Genomic DNA, 16066 nt, shown 5'->3' with positions numbered 1-16066 from the left:
GCAGACCCCGACTGGCCCCAGCGGGCTGCACGGGACTGGCTGGCCTCCGGGGCCACACAGGGCGCTGCCTGCCATGCCCAGTGCTCGTGCACAGCCTCCAGTCCCGCTGGGACCAAGACCGGGGGGGGAGCAGCACGGAAGGCTGTCCAGAAGGGGCTCCTGGGGAGCCGGGCCCCCGGGCAGAGGGTCGGGGAGAGACACAGGTCACAGCACGCAGAGGGAAGCGAGGCGGGGGCACCCCACCGGCCTGCCGACAGGGCTCACCCTGGCGAGGGGGCACCCAGGCGCCACACCCTGGCGAACAGACGGCAATAAACTGGCCCTGGTCAAAGCACAAAGGCTCGCAGACTCCTGTTGGCTCCCGCGCCCGTGCACTCCTAAGTTCCCAGACCCACTCCAGGTCCACGGCACTGGCCCAACACCAGTCTGGGCCCAGAAGGGACACTGCTGTGGCCCCAGGCCCTCCCCTCCCCTCCCCTGCAGGCCCTTGCCCCCCTCCTAGCTCAGGACTACTCTCCCGTGACACCCTCCGTCTTGAGGGGCCCTGCACCCCACCGGTGGCTGGAGTCACCCCGCCTGAGCTCAGCAGGCTTACTCTCCAGAAAGGAACTCGTGGGCCCCCGCGTCCCCTAGACCCCCGGCCTCTAGAAGGCGGGCCCCCAACATGTACGGTGAGTCCTGCAGGCTCCACGCATGTTCTGAGCCCAACTGCAGAGCAGAAGGGACGTCACCTGGACGCACCGAGGCTTCTGCCCTGCGACTGGGAACTGGGGCCAGACGACAGCCCGGGTCATCGGCGCTTACGGCCCCACAGGGCCTTTCTCTCTAGAAACCACACGTTCCCATAACTACCCCGGCATTGCTTTTGGTTTGCAGATGGGACGCTCAGCTAGAATGGTGGGTGGTGGGAGGGCATCGGCTAACAGGAAACCAGCCCAGAGCTGGGCAGCCCACACACTGGGGCCTGAAGGAAAAGCAGGACGGCCGCACCACCCACCTGCAGTGCCAAGCGGCGCCGCCAGCTGCCTCTCCCACGTAGCCTCAGGCCCCCAGGCCGCACGTGGAGGACTGTGCAGGGTGCCAGGTGTGGGAACCTCTAGTGGGGCATCAGCAGCATGGTGGGACCCCAGCACCCACAGGGCAACTCCCAGAAGTCGCCTCCCCAAGGACCTGCACCTGGCAGAGGGCCACCACGTTCCCCTGACCCATGTGGTGCCCCCCATGGGGTGGCAAGGAGCCTGGTCTCCCCTGGAAACCCAGGGAATGACACAGGCCCCGCCTGGGCATCTCAAGGTACAGGTGAAGCGCGGAGAGCCACGCACGGGGGGGGCTGTTGCCACCTCAGCCCCGCCCGGCTCCCCGCTCCCCGGCCACACGCAGGCCTCCCTGCTCCCACCCACAGGCCAGGGTCCATGACACCTCAGCCTGCAGTCGTGACCCCAACAGGTTAGGACCACTGCACAGGGAAGAGATGGCCCACCTTCCAGAATCTTCTCTAGAAACCATGCCACACCCTGCGATCACAACCGGGACCCAGCCCTGGGCCCCGTGACCCAAATGAATTCAAAGACGCGTGAGGCCAGGAACACACTCTCCAGGGCCACCAGGGACCCTCCTCCCCTGTGCACACCAGGACTCAGTGGGAGGGCCTTACAAGCCCCCCTTTAACAGCACAGCCCTGGGGAAGGGAGCCGAACTCAGTCTGGGCAGGACAAGTTTTCCCTGACAGCCACTGAGAACACAGCCCCGTCTAACTTGCAGATGCAGAACTCAGTGCCCACAGGCCCCCAGGCCCCCAGCAAATACACCCACAGCCTCCCCATCGCCCATCCAAGCAGCCGAGACCTAGTTCTGCAGACAGAACACGGCCTCTCCTCTGAGGGCGTCAGAGCTGAACCACCAGTAAGAGAACACGGCATCCTGCGAGAGTTTCAAAAAAAAACTCCACGTTCATTTGAACTTCTAATTTCCCTTTAATGTGCAGACTTAACCACAGAACTGTCTTGATTTCTGTAAGAACTGATCCCGGGAGCCATGCCCTTCCACCTGACTCGGCAGGCTGGCTGGGTCCAGGCTGAGCCTCCCCTTCCTCAAGGGCACACAGGCTCCCCATCCATCCCCAGGAGGGACGAGGCCGAGAGGCGGGGCTGGGAGGCGCTGGGGGCTGTGACACCGGGCAGGGCGAGGACCTGCAGCTCAGCAACAAAGAGCGGTGGAGACAGGAGAGATGCACAGGCGGGAGCGTGACGCTCCGCCCTTGCTGCTTTAAAACTGTTCTGACAGCAATTCACACAACCTCTGAGAGACGGTCTCCCTGCTGGTCCGCAGTGTCAGTCGGTACATCTGGAACAGAGGACACAGCAGGTAGTGGTGGGGCGGGGGCACTCCGGGCAGCAGCCACCCTGGGGCCAGGCCCCGCCCAGCAGCCCCCAAAGGCCCTGCTCAGCCCTTCCCTGAGGCAGCCAGTTTGACAGACTCAAGCATCAAAGGCGCTTTCAGCTAAAATAAAAGCTTGACATAACAAGCGCTTGTGTACATGGGGACCAACTGGAGCCTTCAAGCACAGCTGCTGGGCAGCAGGACTGCACTGCGGCGGGGCAGCAGCGCTGACGGTGCCTGGATGCCGTGAGCCTGCCAGCCCACCCGGGTGGCACCCACAAGAAATGAAGTCACGTGCACACAAAGGACACCCGATGTTTGCAGCAGCCCCACGTCCACGGACAGGCGTGCCGGACGAGCCAACAGTGCACCTCCCCACATGTTCCACCAGGGCCTGCCACGGGCGCAGCAGCAACAAGCGCCTGCTGAAGCTGGGGGCCCCACGCCGCAGAGCGCGGCCTCCCGGGGGGTGCCCAGGAGCTCCATGGGGTGATGGGAATGTCGCGGGCACCAGTGGGCGGTGGTGGTGGTGAGGCAGGTGTGCGCCTCTGTGCAGCGCACCAGATGGCCACCCGTGGGACCCGCCACCTCCCTGTGCACACACTCCACTGCGGTGACCGCCACCCAAGCGTGCTCAGCGACACCAAGGGCTGCACCTGGGCTTGCAGGTTGGGCTCCAGGCGCAGCAAGCACCCAATCTGGGCGGTCCTGGTGTGTATGATGCCAGCGCCCACAAAGTTGGCAGGGTTAGGGTCGACTTCCTCCAGGAGCGCAGAGCCAAAGCCGATAATCTGGGGAGAAAGGGGAGAAGCAGGAGCCCGTGGCGCCGGGCAGAGGGGAGTCCTCCGAGAGGAGAGCCCAGCAGTCTCCTCAGAGCGCCAGGCCACGCCCCGACCCTGGGAACGTCCATCGCAAGACCAGTACCTTGGCCTTGGTGACCTCTGTGTCCATCGGGTGCTTGGCCTTGAAGATGCTCTGCACCTCCTGCTGAGGGCTGTGGGGACAGAGCAGCCGCCCTGTCAGCTGGCTGCAGCCCGGCCCCCGCCCACCTGTCCACCTATGGACAAGTTGCCACTCACTTGCTCAGCTGTTTCCAGCGCTGGAAGAAATCCTGAGAAGCCATTTCCGTGGGCTGGAAAAACTTGTTGAGTGTGATAGGCAGCTTCACAGACACGTTCTGAAAGGTTCCCCCATACCTGTGAGCAACACAGAGGTCCCCTGGGAGGAGTCCACGAATGCGCAGAAAACCCGAGACTCAGCCAGGACCAGGTCCTGAGTGCGAGACCCCTGAGGCACAGAAGGGCGGCCCGGGGCCCCAGGAAGACTGTCCATCTCCAGCACACAGTCATCGAGAGCCGGGGATGCTGGGAAACACACCCTCAGCCAACGCTGCCAGGTTGGTCACAACGAGCAGGGACAGTTGCCACCTCTTCCCGTTCCCCAGCAGTCCAAGTGAGTTTAAATTGTGCAGGTCATTCCTTCCTTCCATAAAACGACTAAAGAAAAGAGCGCCTACAGAATGAAACAAAATTCTGCACGTCTATTTCCCTCGATTCTACACGGTACACTGTCTCCAAGTCCCTATGCAGTTCACGTTTCAGAGCATGCTTTTCCAGAATCTAACCTTACAGACACCCAACAGGGCAGCCTGCTCACTCACTCTACTGGCTGCTGAAAAACAGCAGGAACGAGCAAGGCAGCAACATAGACATGCCAGAGATAGCCAGCCTGCGTGTGGGGCGTGACACCGAGCATGCACCTGGGGAGGACCCTCACCAGGCGCTCCTGCGCAGCCGGCCTCCGAGCAGCAGGCCCCGCGCCACGGCAGTGACGGCTACGCCCACGCACCCACCTGAACTGGATGTTGAGGACCGGCGCCTCCGTGAAGTCAGACACGCACTCAATGTTGACCGCCTGCTGCACCTGTGCGCCCCCATCCACGGCTGGGTCCACGGGCTTCGTCTGCAGGCTCAGATGTGCGGGAGTCAAGGAGGCCGAGGCAATGAGGGGAACGCAGCTGAGCCCCGCGGCCAAGGGGGGCCAGGAGGGCTCAGCAGGGCAGAGCACTCATCCTGCCCACAGAAAAAACCTGCAAGCTGTCTTTAATGGGTAGCCACAGAAACTGAGCGTCAACAGTCTACATTTGAAAGGTGTTTATCTTAAATAAAGACAGATCTTAGGAGAAGAAGGGCACAACAGAAAACGAGATAGTTGGGTGGCATCACCAACTCAAGGGACATGAGTCTGAACAAGCTCTGGGAGTGGTGCTGGACAAGGAAGCCTGGCGTGCTGCAGTCCACGGGGTCGCAGAGAGTCAGACACAACTGAACGAATGAACTCACTGAAAAACAGATCTGGTCTGAGGTGAGGAGGTTCCTACTTCACAGTTTCTCCAAAAAAGGTGGCGCCCTGGGCGGTCAAGTTCGGCTGTCCGCCCCTCACTATCTGGGAGTCCATCCTCCCTGACAGGCCCCCGGATGGTGAGGCTGACGGACGGGAGGCGCTCACATCCAGCCCTGCTGTCCGCCAGGGCTGTCTGCGGCTGCAGTTGGTCCCGGTGCCCCGGCCCTGGCCCTGCCTGGGGACTTCTCTAGTGACGGGAGGCTAGAGCGCGCCTGCAGGCAGTTTTCAGGGTTATGGACACGCAGCCTGAGAGCAGTCAGAGACCCTGAAGCTGCAGGACCAGCCCCGGGAGCGTCCTCCCAGTCCATCCTCCCACCCACTCTGCCTGTGGCCCGAGTGGCAACAGGACCAAGGATATTGGCCTGGAGGTCGTCCGAACAGATAAGTGTCGGGGTAAAATTCAGGAACTGTGTGGAGGTCTTGTTGCCATAAAATATGAACATGCGGCCTGGAAGTGAGCAGAGCAGCCTGTTCACAGCGCACATCGCAGCCCCTGAGCGGCAGGGGTAGAACAGAGCCCCCGCCCCACCCCGACCGCACCCCGACCCCTCGGGCGCAGCACGGGGAGCCCTGTGCCATCAGAGGAGAAGGCGCAGGCCTCCGTGGACGTCTGCACCCGTGGAGTCCCGGATGGAACGGGACCTCATCGCTCCTAGAAAGCACACACAGGCATGCATGGCTCCCCTACAGTGTAAGAAACACCGAGCGCCTGGCTGACTCCACGATAGCCCGGAGTTAATTCCTAAACTCAATGCAAAGTTCTGAGTTTCACTGAGAAGGGTCAGGGTCCCTGCAGGGCAGACACACTGCCTCCTCCCTGCTTACTCCCCACTCGCTTCCAGGACAGGCTCCACGAGGGTACAGGGAGGGGGCAGTCCCAACAGTCAGCGTGCATAATTTGCGGGGGATATGGCGGGAGCAAAAACAGCTTTTTTAAAAAGTGTGGTAAAATATATATAATCTGCAATTTACCATCTAACCATTTCCAGGCGCACAGCTCGGGACACTAGAACATTCCCCTGGCCGTGTTACCTTCCCCACCATCATCCCCAGAAATCTGTCCATCTTCCCCAACGGACACTCCGTCCCCACTGGACGCTCACTGCCCTCCCCCCACGGCCCCAGCCCCGGCCCCGCCCACTCCCTGTGTCTGCGGGTGAGACCCCTCCAGGGACCTCCTCTGCAGCTGGCTTGCTTCCCTGAGCGTCGCATCCTCGAGGGGCATCCACGCTGCAGCCTGTGTCAGGGTTTCCTCCCCTTTAAGGCTGAGCCGCACCGCGGTGGGTTCACACCACGCCCGGTGCGTGCACTCCTCAGGGGTGGGCACTGGGGCTGTCTCCGCCTTTTGGCGGCTGTGCCTGATGCTGCTGCCAACGTGGGTGTGCGGGTGTCTGCTCAGCCCTTCCCTCTTGTCACGTAATTGGGTAAACACCCAGAAGCGGAACGGCTAGGTCATGTACATGATGGCCCTACTTTTAATCTCGTAAGAAACCTCCAGTGTTTCCACAACAGCCGCCTCACTGACAGGCCCACCAGCAGCGCACGGGGCTCTGGTCCCTCCTGTCCTCCGGCGCTGGCTCCTTGCTCACAGTAGACACTGCGGATGTGAACGCGCCTCAGTGTGGCCTCACCGCACTTCCCAGGTTGTTAGTGATGCTAGGCACCTTGTCTAGCGCTTCTGGACACCTGAATGTCTTCCTCAAAGAAATGTCTATTCAAGACTTCTGCCCATTTTCCCACTTGGGTTCTTTCTGTTTCTGACTTGGAGTCCTTTATATATTCTGGAAACCAGACCCTTATGAGAGACGTTTTCACTCAAGAAGTAAAACACATACCTAAATTCTGCCGAAACTCAGACTTCAGTCCAATCTGAAGCAGCTGGTTTTCAAACAACACACCGTTATTTTTACAGACAAACCTGGGGACAAGGGACAGCGTGTGAGTCACTCAGAGTCACCCACTGAAAATACAAGACCAGTTCTGAAAAGGGGCTTAAGGGGCACGAAGGCTGGAAGCCTTCTCCGGGACAGAATGGGAAAGGCAGGGGACATTCCAGTGAGCTCCGCTGCAAGCGCCCCCGGAGACAGGTGAGCCGAGCGCGGCCCCCGGGGCGGGTCAGCCTGCTGTCCGTGAAAGCGCTGCTCACCTGCCCCTGGCTTCCCACTGACACAGGCAGAACACAGGCACCCCCCCCAACACACACGCGCACACACACACACACACACGTGCGCGCGCACACACGCCCGCCCGGCCCCTCCCCTGCTCCCCCGGCCCCTGGCGCTGGGAAAGCTGGACAGCTCCGTGGAAAACAATGAAACCAGAACACCTTCTCACGCCATACACAAAAATAAACCCAAAGTGGATTAAAGACCTAAACATGAGACCTGAAACCACTGAACTCCTAGAAGAGAACATGGGCGGAACACTCTTTCACATAAACCACAGGAAACATTTTCCTGGATCAGCTCCTAAGGCAAACGGAACAAATGCAAAAGCAAGCGGGGTCTAATTAGAAGCTTCCGCACGATAGAAGACACCACCAGCAAAAACCCCCTGAGCGGGAGAACACGCCTCCGAACGGCAGAGCCAGCGCGGGGCCAACCTCCAAACACACAGACGCTCACGCAGCTCCGGTCCCAGGAACCGAGCCGCCCAATCAGACACCGGGCGGAAGGCCTGCGCGGCCAGTTTCCCAAAAAAGACACCCAGATGGCCACAGGGAGGTGAGGAGGTGCTCCACATCACGCACCAGCAGGGAGACGGGGGCCACGACAACGGTGAGATGTCACCTCACCCAGGCCAGAACAGCCGCCACCACGGACAGAGACACGTGTCAGTGAGCACACGGCGGGGGAGGGCCTGCGCACGCTGCTGGCGGGTGGGGGGGGCGCGCACGCTGCTGGCGGGTGAGCTGCTGCAGACGCGGGCAGGGCACCCAGGGTCCTCAGAGAACACTAGAGCTGCCGTGAAAGGGGAAAGGCCAGTCGCTGAGTCGTGCCTGACTCTCTGTGACCCCATGGGCTCTAGCCCGCCAGGCTCCTGTGTCCATGGGATTCTCCAGCAAGAACACTGGAGTGGGTTGCCATTCCCTTCTCCAGAGGATCTTCCCCACCCAGGGCAACCACCTGACTCAGCAATTCCAGTGCAGGGTATATATCCAGAAAGGGCAGAGACACCGTTCAGAAAGATACATGTGCCCCCACGTTCAGCGCAGAGCTGTTTACAGCAGCAAGATGCGGACACCACCCAGATGTCCAGCAGCAGATGAGTGGATAACGACGCGGGGGGTGTGTATACACACACACATACATACACACGCACACACATATGTATGACACAATACTACTCAGCCATAGAAAAGAGTGAAATTCTGTCAGGTGTGACACATGGACGGGCCGGAGGGCGTTATGCTAAGGAAATGAATCAGAGAAAGACAGAGACTGTGTGTCACCATTCACACATGGACTCGAACTAAACGCATATATCAAAACAGAAGCAGACTCACAGACAGAGGGCAAACCAGCGGTGACCAGCGGGGAGAAGGAAGCGGGAGAGGGAAGCCGGGGCGGGGATGGGGAGGCGCAGCCGGCCGTGCGCCACACAGGAAGCGACACGGACGCGCCCCACGCTCAGGCAAAGACAGCCGCTGTTCTGGTGTCTACAGAAGCCGCGAGTCACTGATATCAACCAACTACATCTCAATCTAAACAAAGTCTGTTTTCAGCCACAGCCAGACAAGGAGGAGCCCTGCCCAGCTGCCCGCCCAGTCACTCCCGCAGCATAGGAAGCCGGTCGGCGTGCGGGGCGGGCAGAGGGCGGAGGCTGCAGACCACAGCCGCCACGGCCCAGGACCGAGGCCGGGCAGCCGCTCTGCTCTTGGTGGGGGGTGCCCACCTCTCATCCAGACGTAAGATTCAAGAGACAGAAGCACAAAGAGCAAGCCGAGAAGGGACAGGACCCACCAAGCACTGAAGGCAGGGAGGGAGGGAAGCCTCAGGGGACACAGCGAAGGCAAGCCCAGGCAGCACTCCGCCAGCCCACAGCGGGCACACCAACGCGGGACAGCGGTCACGCAGGCGACGAGGGGGGAGCGGCCAGAGGCGGCGCAGGAAGGGCCTGGGGGTCTGTTACAGACCCCCCCCCAGGCCAAAGCAGCGACTGTGCAACTGCAGAGCGCTTCTGAAACACCAGCTGGGCCCCTGGAGGGCAGCCGCAGGCACAACTGGAGGCCCAGGGGCACAGTGCAGAGGACGGCATGAGCTGCGGCGAGAGCCCTGGGGCGGCCCGCTCCCTTGCCCGCCTGGAGTCCCAGTTCCCTCAATAACTGGAGACGCGGAGTCCAGGGCGCAGGCCCGGCAGGGTGAGGGGCTACGGGGATGGACGCCGGGTGCCGCCTGCCGCCGGGCTGGGACACACTCAGGAGAGAGGGAGGCCCCCCTCGGGTCGGGAGGTAGGCTACCTGGCGAAGTTGTCCTCGGAGCCGGGAGCCAGGGGCGCAGCCGCGGAGGGCGAGTCTGAGAAGACATCCACGAGCAGCCCGCCGGAAGAGGGCGGGGGGCCTGCGGGGACAGGGGGCGCAGCCCCCAAACCCAGGAGGTCTGCCGATGGAGACGGCGTGGACTGGAAAACAGGGAAAGAGCAGGTCAGTGCAGACGCTGCCAGGCATGGCTTCACGCAACACAAGTGCCTGCACCCTCACCGCCCACAGCACTGAAAAGAAATGTCTGGTTTCAGAGACACAGCTGTGCACGTTACTGTCAAGCATCTAAAAATGTCGGAAGAGGCGAAATGACTAAGCGGGTACCATACGAGCATGCACCCGCAGACATCTCTAAGTCCTACTGTGTTACAGAGAAAAAGTGGATCAAAGTTCTGCAGAACAGATTTTTTCTAACTGCTTTGTTGTTTTTTTTTAAGTTTTGACACGAGGCAGATGACAAAGAACAAAGTCCTTCCAACACCCCTCTCAAACCACAGGAGACGCAACGTGCAGCTCATCAGTCACTCACATGTCCCCTCGCCGGCTGCATAGAGGTGGCACTGCCCCCGCCCAGGCACACAAGTTCCAGAAGCCCGCAGGGTTCTTATGATCCTGCGGATCACGTCGAAGCAAGAACCCGGGGGCCACTCGCAGTAGGTGTTCAGTCGCTCAGTCGTGTCTGACTGTAAGACCGCACAGACCGCGGCACACCAGGCCTCCCCGTCCGTCACCAGCTCCCGGAGTTCACTCAGACTCTTGTCCATCGAGTCGGTGATGCCATCCAGCCACCTCCTCCTGCCATCCCCTTCTCCTCCTGCCATCCCCTTCTCCTCCTGCCTTCAATCTTTCCCAGCATCAGGGTCTTTTCCAACGAGTGAGTTCTTCCCATCAGGTGGCCAAAGTATTGGAGCTTCAGCTTCAGCATCAGTCCTTCCAATGAATATTCAGGACTGATTTCCTTTAGGATGGACTGGTTGGATCTCCTTGCAGTCCAAGGGATGCTCAAGAGTCTTCTCCAGAACCACAGTTCAAAAGCATCAATTCTTCGAAGCTCAGCCTTCTTTCTTTATGGTCCAACTCTCACATCTGTACATGACTGCTGGAAAAACCATAGCCTTGACTGTACAGAACTTTGTTGGCAAACTAATGTCTCTGTTTTTTAATATACTGTCTAGGTTTGTCAGAGCTTTTCTTCCAAGGAGCAAGTGTCTTAATTTCATGGCTGCAGTCACCATCCGCAGTGATCTGAGAGCCCAAGAAAATAAAATCGGCCAGTGCCTCCACTCTCTCCCCTTCTCCTTGCTGACAAGTGATGGGACCAGAGACTGCTGTCGACAGAGGAACCTGACGGGCGACAGGCCACAGGGCCACAGAGCTGGGTGCAGCAGGGGCAGCCCGGCGCCCAGGGCGGGGCCGGCGCCGCTGAGCTTACGGCTGTGGAGCCGTGAGCCGGCACGCTCCTCTCTCCTCCGTAACCCTCCTCAAGAGGCTCGCTCTTTAGTCCCCTTCACTTTCTGCCATTAGAGTGGTGCCATCTGCTTATCTGAGGTGGTTGATATTTCTCTCAGCAACCTTGATTCTAGTTTGCGATTCAACCAGCCCAGCATTTCACATGATGTACTCTGCGTAGAAGTTAAATAAGCAAGGGGACAATATACAGCCTTTCCCAATTCGGACCCACTTAGCTGTTCCATGTCCAGTTCTAACCACTGCTTCTTGACCTGTGTACAGGTTTCTCAGAAGACAGGTTCGGTGGTCTGGTAGGCCCGTCTCCGTAAGAAGCTTTCCAGTTTGCTGTGATCCACACAGAAGCTTCAGTGCGGTCGACGGTGCAGCAGCAAATGTTTTCCTGGAACCCCCTTGCTTCCTCCATGATCAAATGTTGGCAATCTGATCTCTGGTTCCTCTGCCTTTTCTAAATCCAGCTTCAACATCTCGAAGTTCTCGGTTCACGTTCTGCTGAATCCAAGCTTGAAGGATTCTGAGCATTACCTTGCTAGCATGTGAAATGAGGACAATTGTGAGGCAGTTTGGACATTCTTTGGCATAGACCTTCTTAGAGACTGGAATAAAAACTCACCTTTTCCAGTCCTACGGCCACTGCTGAATTTTCCACGCTTGCTGGCGTACTGAGTACAGTGCTTTAATAGCATCATCTTTCAGGATTCAAAACAGCTCAGCAGCAACTCCATGACCTCCACTAGCTTTGTTCACAGAAGCGCTTCCTGAAGCCCACTTGACTTCACACCCCAGGATGTCCCGCTCTAGGTGACATCCTGGATGGAACCACGGCCTCGGCACGAGTGACTGCCCCTCTCCCTTTAATATCTGGGGCTGCACCGCATTTCTTAAACAACTCCATGTGTAGGCAGATGACCTCACACATGGATTCCACATGAAGACAAGGAAGCGTCACAGAACACACGTGTGCAGAGAGGCTGTGGGTCTGGGAGGCCTGAGGACTCGAGGGCAGCAATGCACTAAGGCCCAGCCATGGCAGGAAGCGGGCTGGTGGGCAGGCAGGGTGGCGCCAGACACAGAACAGGCCAGGCTGGAATCCCCAGGAGAAGGGAGGGCCCAGAGCCAGAGGGCCGGTGGGGAAGGATCAGCAGAAGCTTTGGTGCGGCTGGGGAGTCTGGGGGACAAGTCACAGGCAGCCCCGCCCACCAGCCAGGTCTCTGTGGTTGCTGGGAGCCTGCCCACCGGCTCAGGACCCCGCCACCTGCTGCAAGACGTCTATCACTGGTTCCTGAAGAACAGTTCAAATGCTTTCTAAGGTAGAAAAACCCTTTTGTCCCACTAAGTCAAATGTGAACACACAAACGCTAGGCGGTTCCTTGGGAGATCCCCCAGGCCGCCAGCTCCCTCCCCAGACTCCTTGCAGGACCTCTGCCTGGCAACGCTGGAAGTCACCCCTCTAACCACCTGGCCCTCTTCTCAGGACGCGGGGAGACCCTCCCCACGGAGCTGGCCTGGTGCACGGTCTGCACAGGTTACGCCTGCCCAGGGGGCTGCAGCCCATGGGGTGGGGGGCAGCTCCGGGCCCCCCTCCCCCTCCAGCCCAAAGCCCAGGGCACAGGCAGCCTGCAGACACCCCACAGATGCACGGACAAGCATCCTGGAGCCACAGGGGCTGAGCCCCCCCGACAGTCCCAAACAAAACCACCTCCGGGGGGATGTGCAACCCTAAGCAAAAGGGGTTCCAGCTGATGCTACACAGAAGTGAAAGGCGTAACAGGTTCCCCAATAAAGCCCAGATATCTCAGCGCCACTTCAAGGTGGAGCCTCCCCTCTGAGTTTGGAGGCAGAAGCCCTAGGACGAGACTCCCACGCAGGAGGGACCCTGGCCCTTCTCTGCCCTCCTGCCTCATCTACCCCGCCCCCATCAGACCACCTGAACCCTGGGGACACACAAGAACTCCATCCCCAGCACCACCCCAGGCTCCTCTGCAGAGCTGGCGCCAGGGCTTGGGTGGGAGGTCCTGACTGTGACAGGCCCCAAGCCCAGGGCCAGGCGTGAGCACAGGCTTCACGGCGGGCCTGGGGTCAGGCGAGTGCCCCCACATGTAGAGCGCCAGGGCTCACACACAAGCATCCTGGCACCATACATAAGCAAACCATCCTGGCCCCAGGCTGTCCACGCACAGGCACGTGGCACCTCTATCTCGGGCGCATCCTCACTGGGGCTGCCGGACAGTGTGAGCAGCTGGCCACATCGCCAGACCAGCATCCAGGGTGGGGCCTGCTCTCCAGACTGCCTCCCAACGCGGCAGCCACAAAGCCCGCGGTGGTTGGAAGCCCCCCAAGCGGGGACGAGAGAGGAAACACAACTCTGAAAACGGCGTCTTCCTTGACAGACATCAGAGGGCACGTTCTCAGGGCACTTGTGTGAACAGGGAGCTTGCTCTAACCCACTACTGGACCCCAGGAGGTGGAAGTCCTAGAAACCAGCCCGGAGTGGCAGGAGAGGCCCCCATGCAGCCGTCACGCAAGAATGACCACATTTTCCAAATCCAAAGCAGAGAGGACCCCAGATGACCGTCTGACAGTCTAACAACAAAGACTGCGTCTGGGTCAGCCCACCCAGGACACCATCCGGAGTCCTGAACCTCGGGCACCAGGCGCCCCGGAGCTTGTGCAGGCAGGGCCCTCGGGAGGGACCCACCACAGCGCTGGTGCTGGCCGGGGCAGGCTCGGGGCCCCCGTTGACATCGGCGCTCCTCTCCCGCTTGGCCTCCTCCAGGTCGGTCACAGTGCCCGGGCCCTTCTTTTTCTTGAGCTTGGCCAGGATGGAGGACTCACGCTCTGGAAAGGGGGGCATCTCCTCCAAGACAGTCGCCTGGGGGAAAGGAGCCCAGGTCGGCAGGGCACAAAGCCCCATGGCCTCCAGCCCCCACCCAGGGCGGCCTGGGGACGGGGCAGCGGGACGGCAGGGGTGGGGGGACAGGGGGAAACGGTGGGGGACGACAGGGACCAGGTGGCCCGGGGATGGGGTGGAATGGGGGGGGCGGGGGGACGGGGGCGGGGGGACGGGGATAATGAGGGGGGATGGGGGGAAGAGGGCGGCCCAGGGATGAGGGGATGGGGGGACAGGGGGGTCGCACCAGGATATCGGTGCTGGCGACGGTGCTGAGCCGCAGGTACTCGACCGCACGCTGCTGCAGCTCCACGTCGGCGTTCTTCAGCTGGCTGTCGCTGCGCAGCACGTCCTGGATGGTGCCCTTCACCTCCGGGAAGAGGTTCACAAACTTGATGTAGGTGGACAGGAGGAGCGCCCTGGTGGGCACGCTGCACAGGTGGAACTTGGAATGCAGCAGGTGGAACTGGGTCAGGGGGCTGCGGGGCGGGGGGCACACGGGCACAGAGTCACCGCCTCTCCCTGGGTCAGGGGGCTGCGGGGCGGGGGGCACACGGGCACAGAGTCACCGCCTCTCGGTCTCATGCCGCGCCACGCCCACCCTGCCTGAGCCCCCGGGACGGGGGGGCCGGGAGTGAAGAGGAGCCCCACCCTCGCCAGGACCTGCACGTTTCCAGCTCCAGGCCGAGTACAGGCTCCCCCGAAACAGCGTCGGCCACTGGCCACACCTCCTTTCCCCCAGAATCCCCATGTTCCGCACAGTCGTCCTCAACGGACATGCCCTCGCTCCGGGCTGTCCGAGGACTTCCAGACATCAGCTGGCCTCGACCAGGCATCAGGCGAGAGCCTCACCTGGACCTCGGGTCCCCTGCTATCAGGTTCCCGAACTCCCCGAGGATGTAGCCGCCAACTTTGACCAGGTTCTCGTGGCAGGCCGAGGCCTGCAGCGCCTGTGGAGGAGCACGCCGTGAACCCAGCGCCCAGAGCTCACGCACAGGTGGAGGCGGCACGGGCTCGGCCTCCGGAGAAAGCGGCCGAGCTGCGTGAGGAACCAGGAGGGCGGCCCAGGGGCCTTCCCAGGGAGCCTGCGCACGTGGCCACAGTCCCCAGAGCCTCCTGAGCCCTCTGCCCCCCCTCCAACCACACTGCCCACCCCGTTCCCTGCTCCCGGCCACTTCAGCAGAAGAGTCAGTAGCAAGGGAGCCCGGGGACAGGTCCGTGGTTGATCCCACCCCTTCAACAGGAGCTGCTCCCAAAAATTACGGTTCAGACCCTGGACAGGGGCAGGGGCACATGGAGGCCAGTGGGAGCCCCCTGCCCTGGGCAGCTTGCTCAGGCAGCCTCTGGCCGACCAAGAGCACCTCACCCGGGGCAGCCATGTGGAAATCAGGGAGACGTGGCACTGAGACGCCCGTGGAGGTGGACGCGGGCCCAGAGCTGGCAGGGAAGCAGGGAGGGCCGGCGCACCTCGAACACAGTCTTGGCGGCGTAACCCTGCACGTCGTCCCGGTTGATGACGATCTGTATAACGCGGTACCACACCTCTTCACTCACGTAGTCGCCGGCAATGCGGATCAGGTTCAGGATGGTGTCCACGTACCACGTGTAGTCCACCGCGTACTTCTCTGCCAGAATGGCCACCTTCAGCACCTGCAGGGTATGGCCACCCAGGAAGGGACTCAGGAGGATCTGAACCCGCACCAGAGCGCCCCCCGGTTTCTCCAAGGAATCCCGAAAGTTTAAGGTTCCAGGACAGATGCAGAGGACACGCAAAGCAGAACAGAGAGTAAGTGAAATGGATTCTGCAAGAGGCACAGTGGGCCCGTCCCACCCCACCCGCACTTAGCCGCCCAGGAAGCCACGCCCACACCCACGCCAGTGAGCCCCGCTGGAACAGGTACCTCGCCGGCCTTGTGCTCCAACCAGCCCTTCTCACTTGCTGCCTATTCTCTGCTGCCCGGGGGTGCCTGCTCCAGGCTGTGGGAAGCAGGCCCCTCGCCTCCCCAGGCACAGCCTCCGCTTGCACGGAGCCGCCCTGGGCAGCATCGACGGCGGACCCAGAGCCCAGCCCTCTGGCGGCGGAGGCCCTCACACCCACCTTGCCCCTGGCCTGACCTCCTGACCACGCCCCAGAGCCCGGTCTACCCGCTGTGCGCCTCCTCTGGCCTCCACATCGACCCTGCATAACGAGCCCCGAGGCCATCCTGGAGCACCCGCCTTGTCAGTGCCCTCGGCTTCAAGTCCTCCAAGCCCAGAGCTGCCCCTAAAAGCTGGACACTGGAGGCCCCTCACCGCACGCTGGCCCCAGTGCCCACACGCCCGCTCCCTTGGGGCTGAGCCCCCTGCCTCCGGGGCCTCTGCAGGGGAGGTGGAGAGTGAGGATCAGGGCCTCCGCAGAGTGACTCCAAGAAACTGGAGCTCTACTGAGAACGCTGACAAAAACGCTG

The 16066-nt window shown here is 61.1% G+C and overlaps 1 protein-coding gene across 4 annotated transcripts in view; it reads right to left on the bottom strand.

Annotated features, from left to right (window-relative positions):
• Positions 1-1981: 1981 nt before the first annotated feature.
• AP2A2 (adaptor related protein complex 2 subunit alpha 2) overlaps positions 1982-16066 on the bottom strand; it is a 67849-nt gene continuing 53764 nt past the window's right edge. For all 4 annotated transcript variants that reach the window (XM_068978599.1, XM_068978600.1, XM_068978602.1 and 1 more), the window contains 12 exons: positions 15087-15269; positions 14472-14569; positions 13867-14098; positions 13428-13601; positions 9242-9402; positions 6618-6700; positions 5141-5230; positions 4232-4355; positions 3459-3575; positions 3304-3373; positions 3036-3170; positions 1982-2343 (listed from right to left, as the gene is read on the bottom strand). In XM_068978599.1, coding sequence (XP_068834700.1) covers positions 2266-2343; positions 3036-3170; positions 3304-3373; positions 3459-3575; positions 4232-4355; positions 5141-5230; positions 6618-6700; positions 9242-9402; positions 13428-13601; positions 13867-14098; positions 14472-14569; positions 15087-15269 — 1545 coding nt within the window. In that variant the 3' untranslated portion in view covers positions 1982-2265. The remainder of the gene's footprint in view (positions 2344-3035; positions 3171-3303; positions 3374-3458; positions 3576-4231; positions 4356-5140; positions 5231-6617; positions 6701-9241; positions 9403-13427; positions 13602-13866; positions 14099-14471; positions 14570-15086; positions 15270-16066) is intronic.

This window comes from Capricornis sumatraensis, chromosome 8 (assembly GCF_032405125.1).
Source record: "Capricornis sumatraensis isolate serow.1 chromosome 8, serow.2, whole genome shotgun sequence".
In the NCBI taxonomy this organism is placed as follows: domain Eukaryota; kingdom Metazoa; phylum Chordata; class Mammalia; order Artiodactyla; family Bovidae; genus Capricornis; species Capricornis sumatraensis.
This window is presented reverse-complemented; position numbering and strand designations above follow the sequence as displayed.